Source organism: Larimichthys crocea, chromosome III, assembly GCF_000972845.2.
Source record: "Larimichthys crocea isolate SSNF chromosome III, L_crocea_2.0, whole genome shotgun sequence".
NCBI lineage: Eukaryota > Metazoa > Chordata > Actinopteri > Sciaenidae > Larimichthys > Larimichthys crocea.
Window position 1 is genome coordinate 49883171 of NC_040013.1, and position 15822 is coordinate 49898992.

At 42.7% G+C, this 15822-nt stretch overlaps 1 protein-coding gene across 1 annotated transcript; it reads left to right on the plus strand.

Annotated features, from left to right (window-relative positions):
* Positions 1-9498: 9498 nt before the first annotated feature.
* Positions 9499-15669, plus strand: LOC104930862 (leukocyte surface antigen CD53-like). The gene is given in 8 exon segments (NM_001303321.1): positions 9499-9585; positions 10391-10475; positions 11345-11533; positions 11850-11924; positions 11998-12090; positions 12223-12321; positions 12467-12550; positions 15215-15669. Coding segments are annotated over 7 exon segments (675 nt in total). The 5' UTR covers positions 9499-9585; positions 10391-10412; the 3' UTR covers positions 15287-15669.
* The last annotated feature ends 153 nt before the right edge of the window (positions 15670-15822 follow it).

Genomic DNA, 15822 nt, shown 5'->3' on the forward strand with positions numbered 1-15822 from the left:
AAAACGTTGTGCAACAAAATATTAAGTTTATGGGGTACCATCATTTTTGTCCAGGCCTGTTTCATGAGTTTATTTTTTTAAATAATTCCGTTGAAGCATGGTTGAAAAGCAATGTCTGACTTTCATTGGTTAAATTTCATAGAATTTTTATTTATTATTACTTTTTACAGATTCAAGTTATTTCTTTGACCATTGTGAGTTTTTCTTTCATTCAACGAAGGGTACCAACAATTTTGTCCACATGTGTATACATATACATATACAATTAAGTTAAACTGGACAAGCCATAAACTCAAATTGGCGCATAATGGTCAAACTCCCACTATTGACAAACAAGAAATTCACAGTAAAAAAACAATAAATCCTCACAAACACTAGTGCAGCACTTCTGTTAGTGGTATTTCAAGTCACAGGCACCACCCTCACCTTTTCCTCTTTGCTATACTTGCAGTTATTGCTGTCTATGTAGGTGAACAATCAAATGTAATTCATCTGCTTAGTCTAAATGAGCTCTCCTGTGTACAAATATATGACAAAATCCATCCATAAATCAGATATTTATAGAGTGTATATACTGGAAAATGATGAAATGGTGAAGATTTGTAGCTCTGGTAGACCCAACAAAATTGTTGAGCTGGATGCAGATTCATTCAAGTCTTTGGGTGTATCTCGAAGAATTCAAACAAATTGTTCTAAAAATAGAAAATATTATTTAAATCTAAGTCATTTTTATTAATTCCAGCTGTTCTATATAAGCATGTTACACATTGAATTTCATACAGTTGTACAATCTGTTAGTATTTTACCCTTTAATATACATGTCCTTCAATCATCCCTTAGTAGTTGGGTGTTTTAAGTAATGGGTCATTTAGTGGAGATGTTAAACTCTGTCTCATCCCATCTGTAGCGTAAGTAAAATGTATCTATGAGATTTACAGTGTACCACTAGATGTATATTTTTAATTACCATTGATACCTGGTTGATAATTAAATATTTCAAAACAAAAGGAACAGCAAAAACTGCAACACGTTATGATTTTATGTGTTTGCCGCTCCCGTCGCTACATGGTACAGACTCTGAATCATCATGACAGTGAACAGCTACATCATTTACTCTCCAGTTAACTGCCTCTCTCTCTCTCCATTATAATTTCAGCGTTTCACACAGGTTTCGTTTTTATTTTTTTTTCTTCAGTAGACCAATTAAATTGTATTTTCGACGGCCCATATCCCCCTGAAAACTCATGAAAATTTGCCTACCCCCCCCATGTCAGGCGTAAAATTACGTATTTTGGGGGTCTCGCACATGCACGTACGCATATGCCTCGACAGCGCCACCTAGGTGTGCGTTTTTGCCGGTGCCTCTCGCCACGGTTTCATCCACGTGTACGGAACTTGGTGGGAGTATGTAACATGCCCAGACGCACAAAAAACTCTCTTGGTGACCCGGGCTACAGTGAAGTGTACGGCGTCCAATTTTTGTCAAATTTGGACTTTTGTCTTTTTGGGGTCATTTCCAGAGGTCACATTTGAACAAACTCCTCCTAGGGATTTCATCCGATGTGTTTGAAACTTGGCGTGTGTGTTCTCAAGGCCTTGACAATGAAAAGTTATCAAAATCAGGGCGTGGCCGTGACGGAGCGTCAAAGTCAACGCTGCTGATTTTCAGGCAAAAGTGTGGGGCTATCATATACTTTGTCAGAGCTGTCTGAAACTTGTTGTGCTTGTTAAGACCAATATTATGCACAATTCGGCTGCATAATTAATTAGGGGGCGGGGCAAAAGTGCTCTATAGCGCCACCTGGAATTTTTCTTTGGAACAGCCCCGCCACAGTTTTGGACACAGAAATATGAAACTTGGACAAATTGTAGAACATGCCAGGACCTACAAAAAACTCTCTTGGAGCAATGGGCTACAATGAACAGGAAGCGAGATGTTTCAGAATGAAAATCGTAATTTTTGCTGTTTCAGCCTGGTTGAGAAGGGGTCATGTTTGAACAAACTCCTCCTAGAGATTTTACCTCATTGACTTCAAACTTGGTAGGAGTGTTCATATGCTTCCTGAGTAAAGGTTATCAAAATTATGAAATTTGGGGAAACGGTGGGGGCATGGTGCTCTATGCACATTTCCACATGCTCACATTTCGATGTGCGCACATATGCGAGGGCCCGACCATCACTGCTTGCAGCTTTAATTTATACTTTGATTTATGTTACCATTCTGTGTCTCTGTCTGTTTGGGTGTCTGTCTGTCTGCCTGGGTGTATCTGTCTACCTGTCTGTGTCTTTTTCTGGGTGTCTGTGTCTCTGTCTGGGTGTCTGTCTGTCTGTCTGTCTGTCTGTTTTACGGTCTGTCTGCCTATCTTGGTGTCTTTCTGTCTGTTTTGGTGTCTGTCTGTCTTAGTGTCTGCCTGTCTGTCCCTGTCTTTTTCTGTGTGTCTTTCTGTATCTCTGTCTGCCTGGGTGACTGTCTGGGTTTCTGTCTGTATGCGTGTCTGTCTATCCGGGTGTCTTTCTATGTCTCTGTCTGTCTGTGTCTACATCTGTCTGTCTGTCTGTCTGTCTGTCTGGGTGTTTGTCTACCTGGTTGTCTGTCTGTGTCTCTGTCTGTTTGGGTGTCTGTCTGGGTGTCTGTCGGTCTGTCTGAGTGTCTGTCTGTGTCTCTGTCTGTTTGGGTGTCTGTCTGGGTGTCTGTCTGTGTGTCCAGGTGTCTGTCTGTGTCTCTGTCTGTCAGTGTGTCTATTTGTGTCTCTGTCTGGGTGTCTGTCCGTCTGTGTCTTTGTCTGCCTGTGTCTTTGTCTGTCTGTCTGGGTATCTGTCTGTTTGGGTGTCATGCTGTGTCTCTATTTGTCTGGGTGTCTGTGTGTCCGGGTGTCTGTCTGTGTCTCTGTCTGTCAGTGTGTCTGTCTGTCTGACTGGGTGTGTCGGTCTACCTGTCTGTGTCTTTTTCTGGGTGTCTGTCTGTGTCTCTGTGTCTGTCTGTCTGTCTGTCTGTGTCTCTGTTTGTCTGTTTGGGTCTCTGTCTGTTGGTCTAGGTGTCTGTCTGTTTGTCTGTGTCTCTGTGTCACTGTCTGTCTGTGTCTCTGTCTGTTTGTCTGTCTGTGTCTCCGTCTGTCTGTTTGTCTGTTTGTCTGTCTGGGTGTCTGTCTGTCTGTCTGTCTGTCAGGGTGTCTGTGTCTCTGTCTATCGGTCTGGGTGTATGTCCTTTTGTCTGTGTCTCTGCCTGTGTTTGTCTGTCTGTTTGGGTCTGTGTCTGTCTGTCTGTTTCAGTGTCTGTCTGGATGTCTGTCTATTTGGGTGTCTGTCTGTCTGTCTGTCTGTCTGTCTGTCTGTCTCTCTGCCTATTAGTCCGGGTGTATGTCTTTTTGTCTGTGTCTCCATCTGTTTGGGTCTGTGTGTGTCTGTCTGGGTGTCTGTCTGAGTGTCTGGCTCTGTTTGTTTGGGTGTCTGTCTGGGTGTCTGTCTGTTTGGGTGTCATTCCGTGTCTCTTTCTGTTTGGGTATCATTCTGTGTCTCTGTCTGTTTGGGTGACTGTCTGACTGGGTGTGTCTGTCTACCTGTCTGTGTCTTTTTCTGGGTGTCTGTCTGTGTCTCTGTGTCTGTCTGTCTGTGTCTCTGTTTGTCTGCACGTCTCTCTGTCTGTCTGTCTGTCTGTCTGTGTAGTAAATATGTGTACTGCTGAGTATACTGTCTGTGTTTTTCTGTCTGTCTGTCTGTGTCTCTGTTTGTCTGTCTGTGTCTCTGTCTGTCTGGGTGTCTGTCTGTTTCAGTGTCTGTCTGGATGTCTGTCTATTTGGCTGTCTGTCTGTCTGTCTGTCTGTCTGTCTATTAGTCCGGGTGTATGTCTTTTTGTCTGTGTCTCCATCTGTTTGGGTCTGTGTGTGTTTGGGTGTCTGTCTGTCTGCCCGGGTGTGTCTGTCTACCTGTCTGTGTCTTTTTCTGGGTGTCTGTGTCTCTGTCTGGGTGTCTGTCTGTGTCGGTCTGTCTGTCTGTGTCTCTGTTTGTCTGTTTGGGTCTCTGTCTGTCTGTCTGTCTGTCTGTCTGTCTGTCTGTCTGTATCTCTGCCTATTAGTCCGGGTGTATGTCTTTTTGTCTGTGTCTCCATCTGTTTGGGTCTGTGTGTGTCTGTTTGGGTGTCTGTCTGAGTGTCTGTCTGTGTCTCTGTGTGTCTGTGTCTCTGTCTGGGTGTTCGGCTCTGTTTGTTTGGGTGTCTGTCTGTCTGTCTCTGTCTGTCTGGGTGCCTGTTTCGTTGTCTATGTCTCTGTCTATCTCACTGTCTGTCTGTGTGTCTGTCAGTTTGTCAGGGTCTCTGTCTGTCTGTCTGTCTGTCTGTCTGTGTATCTGTCTGTTTGTCTGCACGTCTCTCTGTCTGTCTTCATGTCTGTCTGTGTCTCTGTCTGTCTGTCTGTCTGTCTGTCTGTATCTCTGCCTATTAGTCCAGGTGTATGTCTTTTTGTCTGTGTCTCCATCTGTTTGGGTCTGTGTGTGTCTGTCTGGGTGTCTGTCTGAGTGTCTGTCTGTGTCTCTGTGTGTCTGTGTCTCTGTCTGTGTGTCTGGCTCTGTTTGTTTGGGTGTCTGTCTGGGTGTCTGTCTGTTTGGGTGTCATTCCGTGTCTCTGTCTGTCTGTCTGTCTGTCTGTCTGTCTGTCTGTCTGTCTGTCTGTCTGTCTGTCTCTGTCTGTCTGGGTGCCTGTTTCGTTGTCTATGTCTCTGTCTATCTCACTGTCTGTCTGTGTGTCTGTCTGTCTGTCAGTTTGTCAGGGTCTCTGTCTGTCTGTCTGTGTATCTGTCTGTTTGTCTGCACGTCTCTCTGTCTGTCTGTCTGTCTGTGTAGTAAATATGTGTACTGCTGAGTATACTGTCTGTGTTTTTCTGTCTGTCTGTCTGTGTCTCTGTCTGTCTGGGTGTCTGTCTGTCTGTTTCAGTGTCTGTCTGGATGTCTGTCTATTTGGGTGTCTGTCTGTCTGTCTGTCTGTCTGTCTGTCTGTATCTCTGCCTATTAGTCCGGGTGTATGTCTTTTTGTCTGTGTCTCCATCTGTTTGTGTGTGTCTGTCTGGGTGTCTGTCTGAGTGTCTGTGTGTGTCTCTGTGTGTCTGTGTCTCTGTCTGTCTGTCTGGCTCTGTTTGTTTGGGTGTCTGTCTGGGTGTCTGTCTGTCTGGGTGGGAGTGTGTGTTTCTGGGTGTCTGTGTGTGTGTGTCTGTCTGTCTGTCTGTCTGGGTGTCTGCCTGTGTCTCTGTCTGTCTGTCTGTCTGTCTGTCTGTCTGTCTCTGTCTGTCAGGGTGCCTGTTTCGTTGTCTATGTCTCTGTCTATCTCACTGTCTATCTCACTGTCTTGTCAGTCTGTCAGGGTCTCTGTCTGTCTGTCTGTCTGTCTGTCTGTCTGTGTATCTGTCTGTTTGTCTGCACGTCTCTCTGTCTGTCTTCATGTCTGTCTGTGTCTCTGTCTGTCTGTCTGTCTGTCTCTCTGTGTTTTTAGTAAACTTGTGTACTGCTAACTATACCGTCCGATTGTGTAATATATATGTGTACTGCTAAGTATACTGTCTCAATGTGTATTAAATATGTGTACTGCTGAGGATACTGTCTATGTGTGTAGTACATATGTGTACTGCTGAGTATACCATCTGGTTGTGTAAGGAGTACAGGGAATGGATGGCCCATATTAGTGGGTCCGGAACCCCATACTCCCGGATCACCCAGCCACAGGACTCCCCGAGGGACACGGTCGAGCCTTCTGCACGTCCACAAAGGACATGTAGACTGGTTGGGCGAACTCCCATGCACCCTCCAGGAGGGTATAGAGCTGGTCCACAGTTCCACGACCAGGACGAAAACCACACTGATCCTCCTGAATCCGAGGTTCGACAATCTTGTGGACCCTCCTCTCCAGGACCCCCGAAAAGACCTTCCTGGGGAGGCTGAGGAGTGTGATCCCCCTATAGTTGGAGCACACCCTCCAGTCCCCCTTTTTGAAGAGAGGAACCACCACCCCGGTCTGCAAGTCCAGAGGCACTGCCCCCGATGTCCACGCGATGTTGCAGAGATGTGTCAACCAAGACAGCCCCACAACATCCAGAGAAGGAACTTAAGGAACTGCGGGCGGACCTCATCCACCCCCAGAGATAGGCGACCACCACGGGTCAGCACCGACCCGACCCAAGACGTCCCCAGTCGAAGTCAGCACCCCGTCCCCACTGAACACAGTGTTGACAGTGCACTTTTTCCCCCGCCCGAGTCGCCGGATGGTGGTCCAGAACCTCCTTGAAGCCGTTTGAAAGGCCTCACCAAACTCCTCCCACGCCCAAGTTTTTGCCTCCGCAACCGCCGAGGTCGCCCTCTGCTTGGCACGTCGATACCTGTCAGCTGCTTCAGGAGCCCCACAGGCCAAAAAGGTTCTGTAGGACTCCTTCTTCAGCTTGACGGTGTCCCTGACCGACGGTGTCCAGCGGGTTCGGGGGCCGTCGCCGCAACAGGCACCGACTACCTTACGGCCACAGCTCTGGTCAGCTGCCTCAACAATGGAGGCACGGAACAAGGTCCAATCGGACTCAATGTCCCCGGCCTCCCCCGGGACGTGGGTGAAGCTCTTCCAGAGGTGCGAGTTGAAGCTCTTTCTGACCGGAGATTCAGCAAGACGTTCCCAGCAAACCCGCACAGAACTTTTGGGCCTGCCAGGTCTGACCGCCATCCTCCCCCACCATCGGAGCCAACTCACCACCAGGTGGTGATCACTTGACAGCTCCGCCCCTCTCTTCACCCGAGTGTCCAAAACATGTGGCCGCAAGTCAGACGTCACGACCACAAAGTCGATCATTGAACTGCGGCCAAGGGCGTCCTGGTGCCAAGTGCACATATGGACACCCTTATGTTTGAACATGGTGTTCCTTATGGACAATCCATGACGAGCACAGAAGTCCAATAACAGAGCACCGCTCGGGTTCAGATCAGGGGGGCCGTTCCCCCCAATCACGCCCCTCCAGGTCTCACTGTCGCTGCGAGCATTGAAGACCCCGAGGAGGACGAGGGAGTCCCCAGAGGGAGCGCTCTCCAGCACCCCCTCCAAAGACCCCAAAAAGGGTTGGTACTCCGAACTGCCGTTCGGTGCATAGGCACAGACGACAGTCAGGACCCGTCCCCCCACCTGAAGGCGAAGAGAGGCTACCCTCTTGTCCACCGGGGTGAACCCCAGTGTATGAACATTCAAAACCCCACAAAATGAATGCTAATAAATATTTGAGCTTACTGAAATCCTTGTCAGTGATTTGGACCTTCTTGCTGTTGAATCTTGTCCATCTGTCCATCTGTCCATCTGCCGTTGAATCTCTTTACAGCTGTCCAAATGTCCAGTCCAACTACATTTCACTTCTGAAGCTGTGTCTCAGCCTGTTATATAAGGTTCTGATAAGATTCTAGAATGATGATGTCACAAAGACATGGAATATTCTACAGAATACCTTGATGTATACTGTGTGTGTGTGTGTGTGTGTGTGTGTGTGTGTGTGTGTGTATATATAATCTATGTATGAAATAGAAAGAGAGAGAGAGGTAACAGGTAATGCTGTTCCGCTTTCTATCATTTTACAATAACATCAACATTTCTCTGTTTTTAGCAGAGCAGTTTGATGTTTTTCTTTTTTTTAGGCAGTCAATGCCAAATATCGACTTTAACACCAATGTTTCAAAATATATTACATATCACATTACAACCCCCACAACTCCCTCTAGTGACATTACTGTTTTTTTCTGATATGGATGTGGAATATTTAGTTTTCTTAATCTATGATTAAGAAAGCTAAATATTCCAGGAAGTTTTATTCAGCCGTGTTGTAAACTGAACTTTATAGTGATTGGCTTTTGACTGACTTTTCTATTTTATACTGACTGTCAGCCAGCCAGTGGTAGGAGCCACAAGTGATCAACAAGGCTAAAAACTTCACTTACTATGTCTGTTGCAGGCCACATTTTGGCCTTTGTCTGCAGATTAATTTCATAACCAATATGTTATGATCCACTGAAGTTAGATACATGCTACAAGCTACAAAATGAACAAATCCCCTGTCATTAGCCTCGCAGCCATTTTGACTGGACAGAAGCCTAATTTACAACAACTAATACAACTAATAACTACTAAACATACAATAAATACATGAATAAATACAATGAATACAGTGATGAACAATTAATAAATGCATGAATGAAGCTGTGAACATTAACAGTGGCACATCCAGTTATTTCCCAAAGAAACCACTAGATGAGGAGGAAAGCACTGAAGCACCATGTGAAGTGTTTCTGATCACAGCTGGATCAGCTGTCAGTCAAAAAGACTCGATGGAGAAACAGTTCTGATGTCAGAATGCCAGAGTCGTTTCACTCAGTTAGGAACTGTCCTAACCAAAAAAAATTTTTTTTTGGTATACGATCGTAGCCCTAGACTTGGTTGAACAGCTTTGATCAACTGCTCTGGAGTTGAAAACGAGCTTCATCAACTCTTTGTTTTAAACTTGCTTTCTGGAACAGGCCTCAGATATATGGCTAAAAGAAACACAGGAAGCCTCAAGCTAACCGGAAAACACAAACTAAGACCCAAATCATTTAAAGTGGTACGCATCTATATATACAAACAGCCTGTGTGTGTGTGTGTGTCTGTGTGTGTGTTACTTTACCACTTTGCATAGTGCAACTATCCAGTGCTCCATCAGCAGGGTGTGGTCCCCATGTCAAATTGAAACGATGATCAGTCATCTGGCAAACACAGCTCAATCTAATGATGCTTGGTGGTGAATCTCCATCTGTTAGCTGTACAGCTTTTGCTTTCAATCAACAGATATATGATTCTTCTCTGACACATTCATCTCATATGTGTTATAATTATTACCAAGGAGATTATGCTTGCGGTGCTGTTAGTTTGAATCTTGGTGTTAGGGTGATGCACGCACCAAGGAAGGATCTGTTAAGTTTTGAAGCAGATACACAAATCATCATCATCAAAGTGAATGTTGTTCTGTGACTAAACATACAACAGAACACCTCAAGCATCACTTATGACATCTGTTTCTTCTGAAACCTTTTACTTTAAACGTACCAACCGACAGTGGTCCCACCAACCCCCACTGCTCTGGTTGTTATTCAGGAGTTATTATTTTATCTGTAAGTTTGTGTTTCAATAGGTTTTGACCTGCTGTGTGTGAGTTTTTTTGGGTTTATCTCAGCATGAGTATTTTTATACATACAATATTTAGATGTTAGAGGCCCCCTCCCTCCCAGCCTGTTACCACAGTGAGTTTCAGAATGCTTTATTTCTGAAGGTACATGTTGTCTAAATATACTGTATGTGCATGTGTCACAGACATGCCCCTTCTGTCTCTGCTGCTGTTATTCTGGTTTGTCCCCCGCTGCACTTTCTCAGTCATACATTTTCCGTGCAGCTAACGTTGAGAAAGAGGAAGTGAGAGGGAGGTGCTGAAAGCCCCACGAAGCTCTTACACGGCTCACAGCTCGATGAGAAGGGGAAGTGTAAGCAACAGCAAAGTTCACTAAATCCAACTCTGAAAACAGAGACACGCAGATTATATTCTCCCAAACAGGTAAGACCTAAACTTTACTCCTCATCTTTATTAGTTTCTTTTGAGTACCTGGTCAAATTTTTTGTCTGTTTCACTCACACTATTCCCTCTTGTTTTCATAAATGTGTTGATGCTATATCTCCTGAGAATATTCGTAAAGAAGGAAGACCCAGTGAAGACAGTGAAAGACAAACAAAAAGACCTTAAAATTGGTCAGCTGAGCTGAAATATATATGTATATGTGTATGTATTACTATGTAAAGATACACTTTCCAATTGAACAACAATGGCTGTAGTTTAGTACTGTTAAACTGCTAAAGATTTAACATTAACAAAATGATATACAGTAATGTTTTATTAATCATTCTTACAGCAAAGATCAGTTCTAAACATATCAACAGTTTGATTAAAGTAACATTTTCAACTTATGGTGAGAGTTCCGAGAAGTATTTAACTAATGTATTTGGGAAACTTGTAGTATTTCCACAGCAGACCAACAAATTGCTGTGATGTCATCGGAAATGCCAATTATAAACCCTGTGATGTCATCAGCACCATCTATATATATGTATATAATACTTCATGTTCAACAAACCTAAATCACTCTAGTCTTGTAAACTGAGAAAAAACACAGGAAGTGAGATGTGTCATGCCATGATGTTTTGTCATGCACGCACACACACACACACACACACACACACACACACACACACAGAAACCAAAGGTCTAAAATAATATGTTGCTGTATGAGTTCAGATCACATTGGCTTCCTCTGTTCAGTTCAGATGAAATATATGATGTTTGGTTTGTTTGTTTCTTGTCGCAGGTCTGATCAGACAAGTTACAGGATGGCTCAAGGCTGCCTCAAGTGTCTAAAGCTCACCATGTGTGCTGCCAACTTCCTTTGTTTTGTACGTATGTCTCAATCATCCAGCATCACACTCAGAGGTCATTATGGTACATGTTGTTACCTTTAAAAACAGGGATGTCCTTATACAGTTGTATGTAGTTCATCTACTAATAGAAATTATGATCTAATAAATAACCATCTATGTAAAATAGTGTTAAAGGTCCAGTGTCTAAGATTTTCAGAATAAGGCACTTAAAAATGATCCTTTAATATCTACAGTAGGAGTGGGTCCTTTTTCATGGAGGCAGCCATGTTGAAACACCATGTTTCTACAGTAGCCCAGAACAGACAAACTAAATAGTGACTCTAGACAAGGTCAAGTGTTGTTTCTATTTTAGACCAAGAAGGTGAGGGTGATGTGAGGAGATTGCAATACTGCAATTAGACCACTAGATGCAACTAAATTCTACACACTGGACCTTTAAACTAGTAAGCAAGTAAGTAAGTTAAAGTGTTGGAGAAATGGTTTAAATGTCGACTCTGCCACTGAAAACGCAAACATGGCTGAACCTACTGAAAAAAAGATCTGAAATAAGAAAAAAAGTCAGTGGTCTTTAGTCAGTTCGGTTCTTCAGTAAAAACTTAAGCAGTGAATTATATATGTATATACAGCATAAGTATGTAAAGTGAAAGTACTCATTATGAAGAGTTATGATGCAGTTATGTGTAAGAAGCAGCTGATTGAGTTGAAGCACTGTACTGTTGTCGACTTACTGCAATGCAGTGGATTTTATAAACTTAATGTGGGTTTTGTATTGTAACTTCATTTGTAAAGTAACTAAAGTTTTTAATTAAATGTAATGTAATGTACTGATGGTGCTGTGCAGTGAACAAACTGTGCTGACTGAAGCGTGTGTTTTCTCCCGTCAGATGTGTGGGGTGGCCGTGCTGGGTTTCGGCGTGTACATGATGATTAATTTCAGGATGGCCGCACTCACTCCGACTTTGGCCAACTTCAACTTGGCCAACATGTTGCTGATCAGTGGCATCGTGATCACCTGCGTTTCCTTCCTGGGCTTCCTGGGAGCTCTGAAGGAGAACCGCTGCCTCCTCCTGACGGTACAATCCACACGGACACCTGGCAGCTCTGGCTGTTGTCCTGATCTGTCTGCTAACCTCTCATGATCAGCTATTCAAAACTATGTGATATTGTTTGTGCAGTCTCCTTAATACAACCTAATATATAATTTGGGACTACTTTTTCTTGAGAAAGTCGTTCCATGTTCAACTGCTGGCAGTGTGTTATGTGGATTATCCAGAGTAATTGAGACTGTAGAAACTTTCTGTATAACCCAAGCTGAAGTGAAGTGGAATTTTCCTTTCGTTTCTGTAAATATGACGTAGTGTCACATATCTGAATGCTCTCTCTTTACAGTTCTTTCTGCTGCTCTTCTTTCTGATGCTGGTGGAGCTGACTGTTGCATGCTTGCTGCTCGTGTATGAGGGAGAGGTAGGGTTGCATCCATCTGTACCCTGCACACTGTACAGTTTGTACAATGTACTAATTTTACCTCACTATTCAGATTGCTGAACTGGTGCAAAAAGATCTCAACGAGGGTTTGGAGAAGGCTAGAAATTCTACAGATTTGAGTGACTGGGACCTGATTCAGGAGCAGGTAAGCGTATCAGAGCAGAGAGGAACCGACAGCAGCTAATGACACACACAAAAGGCGTATGGATGAGAGCAAAGTAATCTCAGTCTGGTATTGTTGCTTTCATATTTCAATTATCTCAATTATTTCTTTCAGCTTGATTGCTGTGGAGTCAAAAATGTGACAGACTGGGAAGGCAATGTGCCTGAATCTTGCTGTGTCACTAAATGTAACGGCGACAACTACAGGAAAACGGTAGACACACAGTGTTACCCTGAGAACACCCTGGTTTAAGGCTTGGTGTGATGTACTGCTGCATTTGAAATGATACATGGTTGATTTTTTATTGCATTTGACTGTTGGTTGCAGATAATTTCAACTTTATGCTCCTTGTTTCCAGGGATGTTTGGCAAAGTTGAAGACCTTCTTTGAGGAAAATTTCCTCACCACTGGGATTTCTGTCATCGTTCTCTGCATCGTCGAGGTAAACTGATGGGATTTTTTAATTCACTATATGAAATACTTGAATGTCACCACCAAGTTGCAAGGAAAACAGTCTTTGTTAACTTGTTAACTGAAATCTAAGCACATGAATTGTGCTCTGGCAGAACTGCAAAGGGCCACAGGCAGTAGTCGAGTTGTAAAATGAAACTAGGGGGGATGAAACTAGGGGGGCAGATGCAATTTCCTGCATTCTAGTCAATTTTAGGGTGACTTGCTAGACATGGCAAATCCTAAATCCCATCTGATTCATAGCTTGCATTCTCAGTTGCATGGCCTGCACAAGACAATGCTATTTATCGGAAAGAAACAATAACCACTTAACTATGGACATCATGTCATTCACATCTTTTTTTAAACATATTTGTAAAAACATTTTAAATATCTTTATTTGTGAATGTGCTCAAATATTTTTTTAACACAACTTTGTGTATGTTTTTAACATCTTTGTGTGTTTTTAAACATATTTAAATACATTTAAACACATTTTTGTTAAAAAAAAACATCTTCACTTAAAAAAACACAATTTAAGGAGGAGGAAAGAAGACTTCGAGTTTTAAGACGACGCGATGTTTGAAACAAGCGGTATTAAAGAATACGAAGCAGCAGGTAGCACCTAGCGGTGCTGCTAAGACTAAAACAACACAGAGTGTGGATGATTGACACCTGTCACCTGTCGACCAATCAGAGTCAGGAGAATCTATTAGTACCGCCCACATTCACCTTTGACCCACCAATGACGATCCAGAATGAAGTAAACCCAAAGGTAGTATATCGCACCAAGAGGTCTCACTTCACTGTCAAAGCCTCTTTGTCTTTATGTAACAACCAGGAGTGATTGATTGACTGATTCAAACTAAAGCAGAGACATAGCAGGAGACATTAGCAGCGTTTCTTCGCGCTGGACATACTGTGTCGTTTTGTGGATAAGATATATCTTTATTTTTTTCCCCGCCGCTCCTCCCCTGAAGTCCTCTGGCGCCCCCCAGGGGAGGCGCGCCTCACACTTTGAAAACCGCTGACATAAGAAGGGATGACCATTTTAGAAGAGGGATGATTTTGACCATTTTTCCCCACAGGGGGGATGCCCCCATCCCCCCTCAACTCGAGTACTGGCCACAGGACACAGACCCCAGTGTCCTGGGTAAAAGTCCTGAATTTCACCCCTTTACCCACAAACCTTTTTATAATAAAAACCCATTTATAATACTTTACCTGACCTCTTAGATGCTTTATCAAAAAATCTTCAAACTATTTGTTGCTCTTTAAAGCGACAAATTTAGTCTTGGTTTTCTCCTTGTATGCCTGCAGGGATCTTCAAACTTGAACATGAATGTTTCGTATAAGTGTGCATGAGTTTGTATATCAAAGGTTGACATTTAGGCACAACCAAACATGAGTCAATCTTTATAAAGAGTTACAGAATATCGAAGGCAAAGGCAGCCATGGTTGCTCACACTGTTTTAGGCCTACTTTCATGTAAATAAAACTCTTAGCTAATTTAGGATTTCCTTGTCTCTTTTAGCTAATTGTTTTAGTTGTCCAATCCCCACTTATGCTCTCAGTGTTGTTTTCAGCAGCAGCAGCAGAGGGTATCCATTTTTGACTAAATATTTTCACCAATTGTTAGTGACTAGCTGACAAAATTAGTAACTTGTTAGTGAACATGCTGGACCATTTAGCTGCTAAAGACCCAGACAGTCCCAGACAGAACCGGACCCTATGGAGTTAGTGGAAACCCACCCTGGAGGCTTTGTCATTACCCTGTTGGAAAACAAATAGTCCCACTGCCGAATGCTATAGCAGCTATGCTGGTCTTGAATTTTAATAAATAAATCTCCACTAGCAAAGCACCTCCCAAACTACGACACCTCCTTTTCTGTGTTCCATAGTGGGAACCACACATGCAGATACCATCTGTTCACCTTCTCTGCGTCTCATAAAGACAGTGATGAATAGAGCCATTTACTGCATGCCAACACGACCTCTGAACAACAGCTCAAATACATTCAGTAGACAAGAAATAATCATCCAGGCGATGACCTCATGAAGCTGATTGAGAGAAAAGAAAATAATCTAAAATATAAAACATATTTTACTTTGGTAAACATGGTTAACATATTTTACCATGTGTTACTTCAGAGTTTTTATGTCTTCAGTGTTCATCTACAATATAGAAAGTAAGAAATATATATATAAAAAAGAATGAATGAGGCAGTGTGTCCAGACTTTGTACTGGTACCACTTCCTTCCATTACCAAATTATGACAGTTATGGCCACTACCGTCTTGGGGTGGGGTCGAACTAAATGTTTTGGCCTCACTTATAGGTGTAAAACAGCAATTGTTGCTACCATTGTTTGCCTTTACAAATCTATATGGTGACAATAAGTGGCTTTGAAATCAGTGCTTTATTAATTAATCCAAAGGGTCGTACATTTCAATGTGTTGCACCCTCTAGTGGCCAAAAAAAGAATGTAAGTCTGTCCAAATGTACTTAAATAATTTAATTGTTGCAATTAGTATAAATTCCCACAAATCTTGATTTTGAGGTTTTTACATGTTGACAGCTGTAAGATATATGCATGTTCTTTTCTGTTCAGTTTATCTGTTTTGTTTTACAATTACATTTTTTTGTTTGTTGACAGGTCCTTGGAATGTGTTTCGCCATGACACTCTTCTGCCACATCAGCAGATCCGGCCTGGGTTACAAGTTATAGACAACATTCCCTCAAACAATCCATCTTTTATCTGAGTATTTTAGAGTAAATATTAGTGTACAGTTCTGTCCTCACAAAAGGCCAGAAAAGGCATGCAATGTTTCTGAATAAGCTTATTTAAAAATCAGAAGATTATTTTGTGAGGACAAATCGTGATTTTTTTGTTTTATCAGAATCACAAATATTTTTGAAGTTAACACAGAAGAAACTTTCAGACATGACATCTCTGGCCTTCCATATCTGTGAGCGGTCAAGCGTGTAAAATGCTATTTCAGTCTGAGCTGTGCAAAATCAAAGTGGCTTTGTACGCGACTTGCTTGTTGCTCTGAACGTCTACATTGAATGTTGTGTATGTTGTACATCATTTGATTAAATCTTGTAAAGTAAAACATTATCAACTGTCTTCCACAAACTGGACCACATTTGGAAACTATTAAAGTATTGTTTGCAGGATTGCCTGCAACATCGTCCATTTTGACTGTCTTCATGCAGTCAGATGATCAGCATTTCCTGTATCGAGCATGTAGTTCACTGAA